General features: G+C 38.4%; 1 protein-coding gene across 4 annotated transcripts in view; it reads left to right on the top strand.

Annotated features, from left to right (window-relative positions):
* zranb3 (zinc finger, RAN-binding domain containing 3) overlaps nt 1-18,222 on the top strand; it is a 98,991-nt gene that overhangs the window by 28,555 nt on the left and 52,214 nt on the right. For all 4 annotated transcript variants that reach the window (XM_028010255.1, XM_028010254.1, XM_028010252.1 and 1 more), the window contains 6 exons: nt 944-1,078; nt 5,552-5,671; nt 10,299-10,418; nt 10,662-10,841; nt 11,015-11,188; nt 13,008-13,410. In XM_028010255.1, the coding sequence (XP_027866056.1) occupies nt 944-1,078; nt 5,552-5,671; nt 10,299-10,418; nt 10,662-10,841; nt 11,015-11,188; nt 13,008-13,410 (1,132 nt within the window). The remainder of the gene's footprint in view (nt 1-943; nt 1,079-5,551; nt 5,672-10,298; nt 10,419-10,661; nt 10,842-11,014; nt 11,189-13,007; nt 13,411-18,222) is intronic.

The following is an 18,222-nucleotide window of genomic DNA, read 5'->3' as shown; positions in this document are numbered from 1 at the left end:
AGGAAATGTTGCTGGATGTTTGTGGGCTTATTTACTATAAAATTAAAATAAAAGCAAAAAGTGTATGTAATAAAATACCATTACTTTTTGACAGGCGCTGAACTTGGCACAAATTTGTTGTAGACCAGTTGTGAGACGTCAGGGAAAAGATAAATAAATTTAAATCTGAAAAGTGTGGCACATTTTTATGCCTACCCCTTTCACTCTGATACCTTTGAAACAAAATCTAGTGCAACAAATTCAATTCAAATTCAAACATACTTTGTTGATCCCAAAGGGAAATTAAATGTTGTAACTCATATTAATTCAGATTCAGGTGGACTGCCATCCATTTTTTATCTAAAAATAGGAAGATGTTGAAACAAACACACAGCACACTTTTACTATATCACTCACTTGTATTAAGCACATTGAAGTTTGAGGAAAAGGTTGGGAAAACCGCCATCAAACAAGGTTTTCTACCAGTTCGAGCTACGACCCGGTAAAACAAACTCGGATTACCTCAGCGTGTTTTGTTTATGAACGGACGGAAACATATGCTGCTCTTCACAGGCGGCCTTCCCCACTGCGATCTTCGCTCCCGCCTTAAATACTCCTCGCCAATCACCTTGAGAGCGGGCGAGGCGGCTTTTGATTTATTGTAGTGGCTGGGCTGCTTCTCCATCTTCGACCCCGGCTTGTCACAAGGCGGCTATAATTGGGAGACGCTCATGACCCACCTAACACAGCAGCCCAGTCGGAGGGGGGAAGCATCCTTGGGAATTCTCCATCTCTCTCTCTATTTCTTTCTATCTCTTCCAGGAAAAAAGTAGGACACCCAGCAGCACCATTAATTGTTTTGCCCTTTATATCTCAATAACAGGCGAGAACAAGAGAGAAGAGGAGGGTGGGTGAAGGATTAAAGGACACAGCCTCACCGTCTTTGTGCTCTCCTTGCATGCAGGAGGCCTCGGCCTGCTTCGCCGAGTGGGAGAGGCTGATGAAGGGACTGGGGTCGAGGGTCGCCGCTACGGAAAACCCCTTCACAGAGGTCATGAGTCTGGTTACACAGATGTACAAACAAACAGCTATTGCCAAGGTAATGGGAGACCAGCTGCTTCAAATGTCCCTATTCCTCCATTCCAGTAAATAGTTGATAAAGTTGGGTTTACTCTTTATTTGTCTGAAAGGTATCAAAAAGTCAGAGGAAACGCTGCACTGGTGGCGAAAACACTTTTAGCAGCTCTTTTATCATCTGGGTAGTAACATTCTTCACTGCAACTAAAACCTCTCATCATAAAATTCTGACTAATCCAGAAAAATCATCCTTAAATGTGACATTTTAATGCAAAGCAGTGATTTCTAATTAAAGATTATCTCTGCTAACTCAAAACAACAAGCACAACTTCTGCTCTGGTCAGAGAATTACAATGGCGGAGTGAACTACACTGAAGTAAATTTAGCTAATTGTGTTGTCTGATGTGTAAAAATCTTGCTAAATTGAATTATAAAATATAGATTAGACATGTCAACATCTTTTCAGTGCATTAGTCTGTACCTGAGCACTGAATTATTACCACAGAACTGAAGCTAGAAGAAATGATGAAAAAAGAGATGTAATACAATGTTACTTGTGAAATGTAAAACTCTGAAACACTGTTCATACAGTCCTGAAACTAGCTAGCTGTCCCTTTTAAATATTTTGTCTGAAAATAGTTTTTAATTCCTCAAAGTTTTATTTTGGTACATTTTTTCACACTTGAACCACAAAGTTCTGTGTATATTTATGGTAAAATCACTAAACTTATAGTTGTGTACATGAAGAAAATGGTGGATTGTTTAAAACATTTGTTACAAGTAAAGTTACGTTTGTATTCACCCTCTTTTAATTTGTTACATCCAGTGGAAGGTTTCCACTTCCTCTAACGTGCTAATTTTTGTTTAGCTAACTTTAAAAACATTTAGCGCTTTTAGTTTCCTCTACATTTCCAGATATCCCTGATTTACTGTTTTGTAAGTTTGACACGGATGTTAAAGTTTTGGTTATTGACGTAGTTAAAGTAGATAGAATTTGAATTGAAGTTAGCTTGTTAGCATTTAGCTTCTGCTAAATACCTTGTTAGTGTTTTGTTTTAGCATTAGTAGAGCTAATATTTATAATTAATGCATTAGGGCCAATGTAACTAACTTTTTAGCTATCAGTAAACAAAATCCAGAGCAACAAACTAGCTTCAGAGCCGTTTTAATTAGTAAATAAAGTTCACCTGTTTATTAAAACCTTTGAGTTGTTTTTTAGAGAACATTAAAGAGGAAACAGAAAGTTAAAAATCCAAAACGTTTCGGCATCTTCAGACGCTGTTTGACTTGATGCAGTGAACGGATGGCGCCGCATCATTCTCGGCACGCTCGGCTGTGTGCTCACGGGAGATCTCATGGGAAAGCGTCGCCATGGTAACAGAGCCTAATGGTGACCAGCGAAAGCACTTAGACAAAGTAGGGGAGTTATAACCGCAGCATTATTTCGCCGCGTCCAGCCTGGCATGATTACACCTTATATCAAAGTTACACACCGCACTAAAATAGGATCGCTGTGATGCTGTTGCCATGGAAACCCGGTCGGCTCTCAGTTTAGCAGAGATGCCTTTTTTTTTCTTTTTTTGTTGTTTTTTAATGAGAGGGAGAATGAGTGCTGTGGGAAGGTGGCTGGACGCATCCTGCAGGAAGGATGCCGGGGTCAGAGCTGCTGGAATCCCACGTTCATTTACATTCAGAGGAAACATTTTTGCCGTAATAAAGCCTTCGCCGTCTGATCCACTCCCCCCCTCCCTCGCTAATCACGGGAGCTCCGAGAACAGGCGTCTCCGCCGTCTCTTGTATTTGTAGGTGAATAAACCGCCATCTGCCCGCGTTCGAGGGCTGGCATTCCTCTCAATTAGCCAAAGTCCCTCAGCCACGAGGAGCGTTGCCCCGAGGTTAACAAAGACCGGAGATAACTACCAAATGCAATCATTGACACGCCGCTCGCTCCGCCTGCCTCCAAGCTTGGATCCTTCTTTTTTTTTTGTACTTGGTGTTGTTTACTGATTGGATTTCTGCTTAGTTTAGCCTAAGTCTGGACTTCCTTTCATTACATCCACCTCAAAGCCAATACTCCCGGACCAATCTCATTTCCTTTCAGAGTCCAACACACTTTTGGTACTTTAGAGGGGGAATAAAACAAACAAAAAAACACAATAGTGCTTCCTTTTTTTGGATCATTGGGAGGGTGGAGTGGTGTGATAAGTTCTAACATGTATGTCGCTCTGAGGAGCATCGCGGGCCCTGCCTGCCTCCCAGCACCGCCAGACGACAGAGCTGCCAAACGCCTTTGGGGTATTTTTGTTGCTTTACCCGCCAAGCATCTGCTCCCAATTACCCAGAGAGGACAGCTCTGAAGCTGGACTTTAAAGCGAAAGATAACGGGTCCGCTTCAGACAGCCGAGAAGTTTATGCACTAATTAAACTCGGCGGAAGGAAACGGGCGAAGCCAAGCCGTCAGTAATGAGGACCCCTCTGATCAGAACAGGGTTGGTGGGCCTGGTGGACAGATTCATTATCGGGCGCATCGGCTAATTATCAGCTGAGGTTCTCCCTCCAGAGCAGGTGTGACGGCTGCGGAGGTTGTCAGGTTTGTGGGGGGAGATTTTAGGAGCTGGATTCACACCACAGAGGCGAAAAGCGCCTCGTAAGGGCTCTGTTAGACTCAAGTCAAACCTCAATATTTCCTCACTAGTTGGTGCTATTCTCGGTCGCCCCGGTGAGCCCGGGGGCTCCTAAATGAGCCGAGTCCGGATGCTCCATGACGGCCACACACACACACGCCGACATTATAGATACGGATATCTGCAAGGCACAGTTATCTCCCTCGCTTTTTGGCTCCTTTTTTTGAGTTAGGGGAGGTGATTGTTAGCTTCACACTGTCAATCAAGGTCAAGAACTTCAAAACAAGAAACCAGCAATAGGCTGTTAAATTTGGGCTCTGATCTTTTCTCATGCATTGTTGCTGCTTTGCTTCATAAATAAAACAAAAACCAATAGAGACAAAAAAAGGAAAGTGTTACATAAGGAAGAAAAGAGCCAATAAGTTAGGAGTGACGCATTCAAGACACTCGCCACATTAATTTTGCACTGCAGTTGACACTTCGACAGCTAACAGGACCCAACTTTTTATTATATTTTTTTTATTCTAAAAAAATAAAAAAAATCTGAAAATGTTCCAAATGCAGTCCCATTATTTCTGCTTAAATATAAGCCCAGTCAACTTGATTTTTCTGTTATGTTTTCCACATTTACTGGCAGCCTGGTTAAAGATGAATAAAAACCTTAAAAATACTCTGAAAAATCCAGAACATTCCAACCATTAACTTGAGAACATCAGCGCTACAGTGATTGGAGTACATAATAGTTGATGCAAAATCAATTTAATTGCAATCCCTGGATCATAAATATGACGTGATGCCTCAAAATGAGCAAAATAAGAGAACATGCCATTCTAGAAAGAAGAAATAAGACAGTAAATTTCTTTGAGCGACTGCAGCACATTCTTTAGGGCTGTTTGCAGCTACTTTTTTATTTTCAGACAGATGTTACGTTGTGTAACCTTGGCAACAAGGTCCCAAGAGTAGAGCACTATCATAATGGGTAAGATTAATATCTTAGTACATCTCAGCAAACAAGGCAGTTCAAAGTCAATCGCATTGTAAATTAAAAGAAACTCAATAATTTTCATTTGCTTGAGTTGTTGTTTTTCTCTTTTCTCTCTCTCTTTCTACCAAAACTGATGTGGTCTCAACTATCCCTTTGTTTACAGAGACTTCATTATTCTTTTTATTTGTTGTTTTCTTAATTTATTGTGGTTATTTCAAATGTCTTCCAGTTCCAGTGTTTAAATGTTCATTGGAATTTAAAATTTAGCTTTGAGAATGTCAGTATATTATATTACTTGGAAATGATCTGAAAACAATAATATTATCGTTTATTGCAATACGTTGTGGGACAATTTATCGTCTAGCAAAATTTGTTATCGTCATAAAAGACACCACACAGTAAAACCAGTAAATATTGCATTTTGTCAAGTGTGAAACTGATTTATTTCAAGGATTTTTACGCATTTTTACCAGAGGTGTCAACAAATATGGCGCTGAAACTTCAGCTGAAATACAAAACCCTCAATTTAGTAATGAAACTTCTTGTTTCTCCAATCGATCACACGTCAATATGTGGATTTTTACGTACCTATCGTCGCCTTAATCAAAAAGAGCCCACACACACACCAATCATATTGCCAAGTTGCGAGCCATTGATTTGCTCTCGCTATCTGTGAGCTGACAAATGCACCCAGGTCGCCGCGTTTGCTCGCTGCTTTTAAAGTCAGGATCCCCGGCATTCAATAGCGAATCGATCACACAGAAAGGATGCAGCGGTGATTAATTGACTTCTTTACTGATCTTGCCGCTGTGTGGCGGAGCTGCGGAGTGATGGATTCAGTGTCTCTCTTTCATCCGTGTCTATTTCTGTGTGCATGTGCGGTCAGGCGGGAGCTGTGAAGGACTACATTAAGATGGTGCTGGAGGCAGAGCAGCTGAAGTTCCTGGTGTTCGCCCACCACCTCACCATGCTGCAGGCCTGCACCGAAGCCGCCATTGAGGCCAAGGTAACCTCAGGCGGCGTGGCGGTATCTCAAACTTGAAACGGAAAACAGACATTTTGTTGCACACAAAATAGATCTGGATGCAGAAACAGTCATACTGGAGATACTAGTATATGTTTTCAATTTAGTTGCAGAATACAATATTTCCTCTGTAATTTTGTGCCTGAAATTCTACACTAACATTCAAAATTGTTTAGGTTTATTTTGCGCTAAGATAAAGGTTGGATTTCAGTTTATATGTTAGTGCAAGATGCATTAAATATGACTGCAGGATAATAGTTTTGATGTGTCCAGTGTAAGCATTGAGAGTGAAATTTACTGAATTTCCTCAAATTGAAATTCAGTAAATTTTGGTTTTTGAGAGAGAAATTTCCCCAGATTAAATGAATTTGCTACTTGAATTTAGCTTGTTTTATCTTGTTCCATTTTCAAATGATTTTAAACTTTTAATCTTAAAGGGCCAATAGCACAATCAAGTAATTCAACGCCTTGAAATTGGGTCTCTGTCTGTTTAAGAACTCCTGCTCTTTCTAAAACTCCGCCTTCATGAAGTCATCCCAACATGGCTCCTCTGTCAACTCTTTAGCGACGTTTGTACCAGCTTTTCACTGAGAAGTAGCTCTTATAATGAGCTCTGCGGTTCCTCCAGGTGTTTGCTAAGTCCTGCTGGCTAGTCTGAAGGAGCTGTGTGAGGGAGTTGTAGGAGAAGGGAAGCTGGGAAGCTTTTAAACTCCAGTTCTAAGGAGGAGCTTGGTCCTTGGAGGCGGAGCTAGGTCCAACCACAGCTGAATGGTTGCCATGGAGACTAAAAGATTTCTCAAACATCTTTGTTTTTGATGAGGGAATAACATTATAACAAGATAGAAAACTCAAAGTTGATTTTACATAATACTGCCCCTTAAGTGATCTTTTCTCTTCTGTTATTTGTTACTTGTAGTTACTTTGGTTAAAAGGATCAAAATGGTAATGGATGAGTATAAAACAAATCAGTGTCTGGGCTTTTTCTGGCTTATAATTCTTGTTTCCTACCGACTTTGTTGCTTAAATCAGAGTTTTTTTCATGACATTAAGTCAAATCAGAAAATCTGACCTCACACTATGAGGCAGCCAGATCCATCTCACTATTTTCTTAAGCTTCTGAGAGGAAACAAAGCATTTAGAAACAAATAAAGCACCGCTGATGTGCATAAACTCCCTACGTTCCTCAGAACATGAAAGCACCTCCCACCGCCAGTATTTTTAATTTTTCATTTATTTTTTGTGCTTTTTTTTGTCCTGCTGCTTTAAACACAATACCCGACTGATTACAGAGATAGGGAGTCTCATCGTAATTATCAAGGTTTCTTTCTGTGGTGGTGATCTGCTTTACCAGCCTGGTAGGTCTGATATCTCTTTTATGGTATCAAGTAAATCATTTAGATGTTCACCTAATTTTTGTAATTATGGTTTTGCTAAATCTCACTTTGCAAATCTTGACAAATTTGAATATTGGTTGCAGCTGCTTTCAGGAATCTGTACGGCTTCAAGACTTTACTAATTTATGACTTACATATAACATATTGTGGTTAAAAATATTAGTTTCTCCAAAAGGAGTGCAGTTGATGGTATAGAGAAGAGTTTTAGATTTACACAAGTTGACTATGGTGGCCATTTTTAGATATAAGTAAAAATAATTTGTAGATGTGTCTCAACAAATAATGTCAGCTGACAAAGTCAATGTTTATCTAATTTATTTAATCCGTTCACTGTGATATTTGACAAAGAAAGGTTCCTGAAGCGGCCTGCACAGAGTTTGTCAAATGACTCAGAGTTTATATTTTTACACCAGCAGCACAGATCACTTTGCAACAAAAGCACAGGCTGTTTTCTCTGTCTTTAGTTTCATATTTTCATTTAACGTTCCAACTCCAGAGACTTTCATTGCCTGTTATATGTAACCTGGAGATATTAATCGTACAGAGTACATCTACGTTTCACACTTCCTTTCTGGCTTATCAGACATAATTGGCCCCATGTTTAAGTTTTATTCTTTCATCCATAGTCCCGCTGGGTTTATAAAGCGAAACTCTGTCATAGTTGCGATTTACTTTGACAGAGTAATGATGTCTGTGCTCACAAGTAGAGCTTGTACTGACAGCAGATGTTAGCCGTCATGAATTATTAAAATCTCGGGCTTTTAAGCTGGTTTCAGGTGTATAATTAAATGCGGGCACAATATTTAAATAATTAACAAATTACTCCTGTCGCCTGATAAGAATTTCCAAATTCTTCAAGTAAACTGCATCCTAATTTACTTTTTTCTCTGGAAGTAAACTTTTCTTCATAAGTTTTTTTTCTTCATCCACTCATTACAAGGAAATGTATTCTCCTAGGTTTGCGTCAGCAACTTGTGAAGCAGTTCAAGTGTGCATTTGTGTGCATAGCAGAGGTCGAGAAGTTGTCATTCGAATGTAATGTGATGGCACGAGGTGTGATAGCACATTCCTCCTTGAGACGCTCACTCCGCGGTGTGTTCGCACTCACCAATTAACAGCGATGAGCTAAAAAAAGGAACGTCAAGCAACGCCAGGAGATGTGAAGCCTGGCAGAGACGGCAATAACGTCACTGTTTTCGTGCTCCGTGTGTCTCACCTGTTGGTGAACTGATGATAAGGTTGTTGAGCACTGATTAAATCAAACAAGAAATATCCCTATTCAATTATCAGATTCACTTGTGTTGTTTTTTTTTTTTTTGTTGTTGTTGAAGGTGCTAATTTCCACAGAAATGAGTGGATATGTTTATTTAACATTTCATTGTTCCAGGAATCTTTCATATTCATGCCGTCACAGTTGCATTAACATCTGGGAGCAGCGCAGTGGGAATTTTACGTCCCACTGTTGGCCACTGTGTTGCTCCACAGGACTGATGGACCCAAATCAAAAGAGTGCAGTCACCATAGTGCAGTAGTAGCCAGCTGAATGTCAAATTCATGTTTTAATTAAACAAAACCCTTGTTTTCAGTTGTGTTTCTCTTCTGTTTACCTACTTTATGAAAGGTTTTTATGATCAGGGCTGCATCATGTGCTCATTTTAAAATTTCTAGTACAGCCGGATAGAGTACAGCGTAATAAAATAACTTGGAAGAAATGAAAACTCAGCCTTTTCATAGTATGAACCATAATTATATTCAGTGAAGAGTGCAGATAATCCTACTTCCCTCATCATCTCTAGTTATTTGTGTAATCTTTTATATTATATTCATAAAGGAGTTCTGGATAATAAGGCTCAACCTACTACACCTGAAAGCCTTCAATCATACTTTATTCATTAGCTTTTCTCCTGCCTTCAAGAGAGATATCTGGCAAAAACAGCTGAAAATAGATTATGTTAGCAATAAGTCTAGATTTGCTGCTTAATTTAGCAGCTCCTTTTTTGTTATTTTTTCATAATGTCGCTGTGAAAGTGTGACTTAGTATCTAAAAAAGACTCTTTAATATAATTAGCACTATTTCTCAACAACCAAAAACTGGCTAACGTTCCAGCAAGCTAACATCCAAAGAGGGATGCAGGGTAAGAGTATTTATTTTTCTTTTTTGGGTATATTTGTGTCAATTTTACATTGTAGGTGACATTTATAATTTTTATATGCATTTTTCTTCTAATTTTATTTTTGTCTTGAATCATTTCAGAGAATTTTAAGCTAATTAGTATTTTAATAGTAGTTTATTGTTAGCATTTATGTTAGCATAGAGGCTAGCAAGCTAACACGCCCAGAGAGATCCGAGGCAAGAGTATTGTTCTAGGTTTATTTTTCTCTATTTTATATTAAAAGTGGCATTTATATTCTTATCAAGTATTCTTTTCTAGTTTTGTTTTTGTTTTTCAACGTGTGAGAGAATTATCTGGCTAATAATAGTTAATTGCTGAAACACTTTCGCTAGCTAATGGCTAACTAGCATATAGCATATAATATTGTTTTTATTGAAGTCTTTAACTTCCACTTTCTGTGGTATAGTGAAGCTTTATTTTTGGTTGACGTTTTTATGATGTGTTAGGTGATTTTTTTAAAATAAAATGAACAGACAAAAAACATTAAATCAAGAGTATAATTAAAAGGAAACTGCATAAAATTGGGAAATGAAGAGTTGGTTGGAGTGTGGACTCAGCTTATTCAATTTGGTTTTATTTGTTTGTTTGGTATTTTATTAAAATTATACATATTCACTATCATAATTTCTCAAGCTTTTTTAGAAAAGTGTGAAAAACTGTTAACCTCAGTTCCCAGAATGGCTGCTGGATTAGTTATTTAATTATCTGCAGATATGTTTATCCCTCCTTCTGAAGACAAAATATGCAGAGGAATACATGGTACCCAGGTTGTATTGCTAATATCAGTTAGCATGTAGCCTAACTTGTAACAAAACAAGCAAATCCAATAGTTTTTTTCTTTCTTACAAGTTCTAACTTGAGGTTATATTACAGTATTAATTGATTATACCTTAGCTGTTTCCAGAACTATAATTATAGTACCTAGAATTTGTTCTATTTTTGATTTTAAAAAACAATAGAGTGTTATGGCTTTTCCATAGCACAAGTGGCACTTTTTAAACATTAATTAATCAGTAAAACATGTCTCTTCTGGTCTGCCAGGCTGGGTACATCCGAATCGACGGCAGCGTGCCTTCATCGGAGCGAATCAAGTTAGTCCACAAATTCCAGAGCGATCCAGAAACCCGAGTCGCCATCCTCAGTATCCAAGCCGCCGGTCAGGTACTGTGAGGAAAACGTACTGCTGAACTATGAATCACCGTATTGTTTTTCCTGTTTTAGCTGAAAAGTAAATAAAAACATAAAGTGGCAAATAGTAAATAAGGTATACCACATGGTGACAAATTAAAGGCATTCCATTCAGAAGAAGTAGCTTCTATTTTTAGAGTTTAAGTGTGCTTGAATTGTGCATTTTTGCTCAAATTATGCTGCTTTTCTGTGTGTGTATGTGTGTGTTGTGTCTAGGGTTTGACCTTCACCGCTGCCAGCCATGTGGTGTTTGCCGAGCTCTACTGGAACCCCGGACACATGAAGCAGGCGGAAGACCGTGCTCACCGCATCGGACAGACGTCCTCTGTCAACGTGCACTACCTCATCGCCAAGGGCACCTTTGACACAGTCATGTGGTCTATGCTCAACAGGAAGGTAGCGCTGACGACATTATGCAAGCATGCTGGGATTAATTCATGCAAAGCTGCTAAAACTTTCAGTCGTGACAGTCATGTTTACTTCATATGACGCGTGACTAATAAAAATATTTTAGGGCTAAATATAAAAAACAAATAACAGGGTAAAGCTGAATGTTGCGTGACTTCCAGGAAACTGTTACTGGTAGCACATTGAACGGCAGGAAGGAATACCTGAAGGCTGATGAAGGTGACAAGGACAAGTGGGAGTTCCTCAGCATTGCCAACTCTTGGACGCCGAGTGAGATGGTGCTACCGCTGGAGGGAAACACAGGAAATGTGAACGATGACATTTTCTTCTCCTATGTGAGTTTCTCAGAATCTCTGACTGTAAAGACAAGTAATTTTACATTTACCACATTCCCTGTTGGTATCTTTTCTTGCAAAAACATTCTTACCCATTGATAATTTCTACACTTTGTTTAATAAGAATTGTAAATTTCAATGTTTAGCTGAAGCAAAATCAAATCAAAAATCTAATAAAATTTTATTTGTATAGCACCTTTCAGAGACAAGACATTTCAAGGTGCTTTACATCATAAAAACACAAAAAACAGAGTCATTAAACAGTCAACAATTGAAACATTGCATTTTGTCGACATTACACATCAGATTGTTAATTAATGTTTCATAATCTGTTGGGTTTTTATCTGGAAGTTTGTTCCAGATTTGTGCTGCATAGCAATGTAAATGCGTTTTTCAAGACTTTTCACATATACTTAAAAAATGTTTTAATTTATACTCTACAGCAGTGGATAAAAAATTAATTAATACATTTTTTACTAGTTCAACAATAAACTAACCCTGCAGTATTCTGCTTAAATAAATAAAGACTTCAGATTCCCAAGTGGCCCCTGGGCCACACTTTGGACACCCATATTTGGTTTGTTAACTGTGATATTCAGTGTTAGCTATTATATTCCATTCATTTCATAATTATTCCCTGCTTTGTGTTGGGCTATCGCATAAAATCCATTAACATTTGTGGTTGGAAAATGACAAAAACTGAACAGGCGTTCAGTTTTTTTCTTTTTTACCAACACTAATTATCCACATTCAGTCGGTTGAAACTGAAATACGGTTTCTTTGTGTGGTTTTCTTTTTTAATTCTGCGGTTTAATGGCTCCAGTTGATTGTATCAAAGCACTTAACTAATCAGCTGATCTTTGAGCAACTGCTGACATGACCCTTTTAGATTTTCTACCAAAGCCAAACACAAGCCTGCTGAGTTGAAGAGGGTGATTTTCAGAGAAGCCACAGATCAGTGGTAGTCAAAGGCTTAAATGAGCAGAAAAAATATCTGCATGTTGAATTAATTTGACCAAAAAATTGGTGGAATATTTTCAAAAAGATTAAAGAACAGTAGAAGTTGATAAACCGGATTAATTAGGGTTATTTTGAATAATACAATACTTAAATGTCTTAAACTCAAATTTGTCTAGTTCCGGTTTATTTTTATTTAAGCAAGAAATTTATTTCATTTTCTGTTTAGAGTAATCAACTCATAATACAGGATGTCCATACACTGTTAAAAAGGCCCAATTTAAAAAAAAATAAGGCTTTGAAATTTCTTAAATCCATTGAAAAACAGTAAGTTGGCCTTAAATACCTTAATCACAGTTCTTAAATCTGTTTTAATCTCATATATTCTAGGTAGCTTTCTTTTATGCTGCGGGACTTTACTGTTATGCAAACCTTTGAGTCGTGCAGACATAGCATTATAGTCTGTGACTCAATGTGGCTGTTGGGTTGTTCATCTTAGCCGACGGCTTACTTCTGTTTCCAGTCCATACAATTTATTTATTTCTCATTTTCTGTCTTGATACTTGTCTTAAATTTAATTCATTATGGTTTTAAAAGTCTCAAGTATGAGTTGGTGCAACCTGTAGAATCCCAATAATACCAATTATTGTACCTCAGTGAGTAGGGAACTATAAAATTGGCTTGGAGACTCTTCTCTTGTCAGAAGGAATATTAATTAACCTTTTTGTCTACGTACAAAAAGGCCAAATATGGAAGAAAACTAACTCATTCCTTAAGAAATAAGAATTTTTTTGATAATTTATATTCCAAACTCTTCTGGTTTGGAGACAAATCTAACATGAGCTTACATCGTTTTTCTTAGTTTGAGAAAGAAAAGCAGCACGATATTCGCTCGTTCTTCTCGCCAAGTGCCAGCAAGGAGAAGAGGAAGAAACCAGATGACGGGGAACCGTCTCCGTCTCCATCCTCGGAGCCGGTGGAAGAAGTTGACTCCGACCGCTCTCCCTCCTGTGTGAATCTCGACCAGGACTTTTCACCGCAGCTGAAGAGGCTTCGAACGCCCAAGTCCAGGTCGAGCCCCGGGTCTCGTTTTGCCGGGAAGCGGAGGTTGATGCCGGGATGGAACAGCCCAGGAAGTCCCACCTCGATTGTCCGCCGGAAGCCTCAGAAGACGTGGAGCTGCGGGGCGTGCACCTACTCCAACAGTGGCCTGCTGCCTTACTGCGAGATGTGCGAATTCCCGCGCTCGTCTGGGCTCAAACCTGGTAAGACGGAGAAGCTAGTAAAACACTAATCATATCATCTAACCCTCCCAGATGTTTGTGTCTGTCTGTTGTGGACCTCTTCTTTTAATTCACAAATAATCCCATCGGATTCAATTTTAAAAAAGGACAACACTGCCCCCGTCTCTTGCTTAAACCGAAGCACCTGAAGCAAAAAAAATCCATTCAGCTCTTTATTTTCCTCCCTGTCAATATCAATCCGAGCAGTCTGTTGACATAATACTTTCGAGCAGCATTACAGATTTCACCAGATGGAGACGCGATATAGCGAAAGATGGAGGCAGCCTTGCCAGCGTCTGAAATAGCTCCGCTCCGAGAGGATTGTCTGTCTCTCTCTCTTCCTGCAGATGACAAGGACACAGCATAATTCTCACCTGTCAAGCCAAGAGAGAGAGACAGAGAGAAGGCGGCTGCTACTGCTGCTAACGCCTCACATAAAGTTGGGGAAAAGTTGAGCTTGCTCTAGGTAATATCTCTGACAGCCTATGATTGTGTCTTGCAGAAGAGCAGGGGAGGGAAGTCGTTATGACCCGGCAGACTGCAGGTCTGCGCTCTTTAAATGTCTGAGGTGCATCAAAGATCTGCTGGAAGAAAAAAATCGAAACTGGAATGAGGTTCAAATTAGTCAGGCAAAAAAAAAAATCCAACTTTTAACTGGACTTAGTGAATTATTAGACAGCAAATTATACAGAAAAATTCATCATGGTCACAACTGGTGTGATTTTAATTTATTTTTTCTTATTGTAGAAGCAAGATGACTTATGAATACAAATTAAAATTTTATTTGTTAGACTTTTTAAATAAAATGTGCATCATTTGCATCCAAAATGCACTAAAGAAAATCTATGCACAATCTTAAAACACTCTTAAAAATCTTGATATGTCCAGAATTTTCACCATAGACTTTAAATTACAATTCGCAAGTCTTAAATTGGTAAATACCTTCCTTAATTGCTTTTTTTTGGTAATAACAGTTTTAATCCTGAGAAATATGTTTGGCCATAATTACCACTGAAGGAAAACGGGAAGAGAAGTTTGTCAATTTGAAATGAAATGAAGAAACAGTAGTTTTGCTTTCTATGTAGTTAGAAAATGACTTAAGGATAACAAAATAAACAGATAAATAAATAAGAAATGTTTTTTTAGGCACTTTAAACTTCTGATTTCAACTGTAGCTGCAGAAATATGTAATATTATGAAGTTCTCTTAGACAATGATATTAATAGTTATATATGATGCTCAAGTTTTCCTGTCTTTTGACATTCATTAGTGACTTTTGAGTGTCTTAAATGCCATGACAGGATCTATATTAAGTTCACAGCAGATATTGAATGTGCTGAAGGTCTGTTTGCAGCTGACGCACGAGAAACGAGAGAACCAACAGGCACTACCTCCATTTTTTTTTTTATTATTATTATTATTTCTAAAGCTCACACCCACACAAAAAACACACAAAACACCCTCCTTCCACCCCGCCCCGTTCCAAGCTCCGCTGCAGCAGATGCTTGATAACTATTCAGCATTCACACTCCTCTTTGTCACAAGCGCCACTCTGCATTCACAGCGGCGGGCTGTGTCAGCTTGCTAGACAGGAAATTTAACAACCTGCTAAATTTGTAAATGACAGACTGTGCGGGAAAATAACAACTGTATTTATGGAGATATCTCTCAGCTTGCCACTGAAATCCTCAGCACTCGAGGATGCAAGAAAATAATCAGGTGGAAGCCTGTGATGTGACATGAGAAATGTTATTCCTTCAAGAACAACATTTTTTTTTTTTGGTGTGACTACACAGGGAGCAGGGAGAGTGTGAATCACAGAATAGTGTCATATGATGTGAAGATATCGAGACGTTAAGTTTAAATTTAAGGAATCCTGGTTGCACATCAAGAACCAAAAACAACACTTTAAGCAATCCAGGACTCAATTTTCCTCAGTTAGAGTCAAAGTTCATGATTCAGCAAGGGAGAGAGAGCTAAGATGTTAAAAAATAACAAGGTAAAAGTGCAAAAATAGAAGAAATATATAATAGTTTTTCACATCACTGCAGCTAATAGTTTCCACATCTCCTACTTTACTTCACTCCTTTCCAAAATGCATCATCCTTATGGTTTTTTTACTCATTATTTTAGTTTAATTAATAACTTTAACTGTAAATGACCAGCTGCTCCTTTTTAAAATGTGCTCCATTGTTCCATTAAATACATACTATTTGTCAGAAATGCCAAGACTAAAACTTGTCTTGCTTCAGTGGCATATGCCGCATTTTCCAACTAAATCCCGCCGCTCTTATTTTAGGAACGGGATTACAAGGAAAATAGTTTGGAAGCGTAACTTCAATATGTTTTAATACATTACTTTGTTTGAAACCACTTCTAAGTCTTTACACGATGCTTCCAAGAAGCTAAACTTTCTCCTTTTCAGATCTGTTCTGTAGTTTATGTGTAAAACAATGAGGAAAAGTTTGAGTGAACAAAAAACTGACTGAAAAACCAAATATTTGGTGCACAAGATTTCACCAAATGGAAATATGGGATAAGATTAACAAAAGTCATTCAGAAATTCTGGAGAAAAGTTTGCGTAGAGAGGTCAAGGTGACTTTTGGACCTAAGAATAACATTTCATCTACTGGACCTGGATGTAATAATGAAGGAAAAAGCTTTTAAAGACCAAAGTAAATATTCAAAATACCTAAAAAAGTACTGATAATGGCTGATTTGAAAGCCTACAGGAAGTTTTAACTGCATTAAAGCAAAAATATAGAGAAATAAAGTATACTTCAAGACTTACTATATAACTCTGCCTGGATGTTTAATGACATTTAATAAAAACAGACTTTTGAGCTAACTTATGGGCAAATGTCAAGTTGCCGTAGCTGCTAATATCACTTCATATTCAGTCTTTTTAAGACACTAAAATAAGTTTTTGCTTTTTTTCCTGAAATTAATTTTTGAATCTTGTACATCAATGTGTTCTGTGTGATTATTCTTTTTAAATTAGATGCACGAAATGCATACAACACATTATTTTATTTATTTCAAACATCTTTTTTTCTATGTAATCTCATATTTTTCTCTAAAGTTGATCTCCTGTGCTGCAGGAAAGAGGGACCTGCCTTATAACAGGTGTTGAACAATAATATTATAATAATTGTGTTCAGATTGAATCCCCTGTAGGGCTGCTTGGTCAGGAATCTGTTTTTTAATCAAACTGTCACAGATTGTTACTTCACCTCCTTCGTGTGACAGAGTCGGCTTGAACCATTTCCTGAACTTATTTCCAGGACCAGCTACTTTCCTTTTTTTTGATACTTTGAAGCACTTCCTGTTTGCGTCACATGTGGGTTGCTTTGATTTGGTTCGAGTGGAGTGGATTCGAGTCAATTCTGCAACCTTATCAGCCCACTCTGAGCGTGACGGGGGGTCCTACTGGGCGGGAAAACACAGGGGCCGGCCCCCGCAGGACTTCGACGCTAACGTCTTCCACGTCGGAGGGCAACTTAACACAAATTGAGCCGTCTCTCCGCGGCCTCTGTCGGCTTGTTAGTGGAGGGGGCCGGCGGCCCGGAGACTCGCGGTGACATTTTGAGGAAGCCGTCGAGAACTGGCCTTTTGAAGAAACAAGCCGCAGAGAGGCAAGATCACTAATTAGCCTTCCGTGTCCTCCGGTCTCACAACTTACTGTCTTGTTAGATTTCGCACCTCGAGTTTGACAAATATTGTGAAAGAATGTGATTTAAATATAACCAGGAGAGATGGGGAACAGAAATTGCGCAGCCTAGTTTTTCTTTTTTTTAAGAAGTTCTGCTCAGACTGTGACATTTGCAGTTGGTCATAAATATTTGTGCTCTTTTCCTAAAGCAGCTGCTCAGTTTTTTTAAACTTTAGCATGAAGTGTGTTGAAGCATAATTTAAGTTAAATTGGTTTTAAATATCTCTATGTCTTAATTTGCCATCTAATTGCCATGTTACAAGACATACAGGTCAATTGATTCCCAGTTATTTCAACTTTTTAATAGAATACAGAACTGGGTGTACTTTCTATGTGACAAAAACAAAGATAAACATGAAGTTAGTGGCAGCAGTAGGTCTTTTATTGACTGCTAAACACTGTAACTCCAAATCAGGAGTGCTTTTATTGTGGAGAAAGTGGAGACTACATCAATCAATCAAATCAATCAAATTTTATTTGTATAGCACATTTCAGCCTGAAGGCATTTCAAAGTGCTTTACATCATAGAAACACAAAGTCATAGAACATAGACTCAACAATCAAAACATTACATTACGTAAAGTGCCATCGTTAAATTCTTCATTGAGTCTAGATTTAAAGGAACTCAGTGTTTCAGCTGTTTTGCAGTTTTCTGGAAGTTTTTTCCAGATTTGTGGTGCATAGAAGCTGAATGTTGCTTCTCGTTTGGTTCTGGTTCTGTGGATGCAGAGCAGAACCAGAAGACCTGAGAGGTCTGGAAGGTTGATACAACATCAGCAGATCTTTCAGTGATTTATAAACTAGGAACAGTATTTTAAAGTCACTTCCCTCAGTGGAAGAACTTTAGAACTGGTGTGATGCTCTCTAACTTCCTGGTTTTAGTCTGAACACCAGCAGCAGCATTCTGGATCTGATTGATTTTTTTAGGCAGATCTGTTGCAGTAATCAATGTGACTGAAGATTAACGGGTGGATGAGTTTCTCTAGATCTGGCTGAGACATTAGTCCTCTAATCCTGGAAATGTTCTTCAGGTGGTAGAAGGCTGACTTTGTAAATGAAGGTTCAGGTCAGAGTTCATCTCT

This window comes from Xiphophorus couchianus, chromosome 24, assembly GCF_001444195.1.
Source record: "Xiphophorus couchianus chromosome 24, X_couchianus-1.0, whole genome shotgun sequence".
Lineage (NCBI taxonomy): Eukaryota > Metazoa > Chordata > Actinopteri > Cyprinodontiformes > Poeciliidae > Xiphophorus > Xiphophorus couchianus.
The sequence above is the reverse complement of the archived record's forward strand: the minus strand, read 5'-3'. Positions and strand labels throughout refer to the sequence as shown.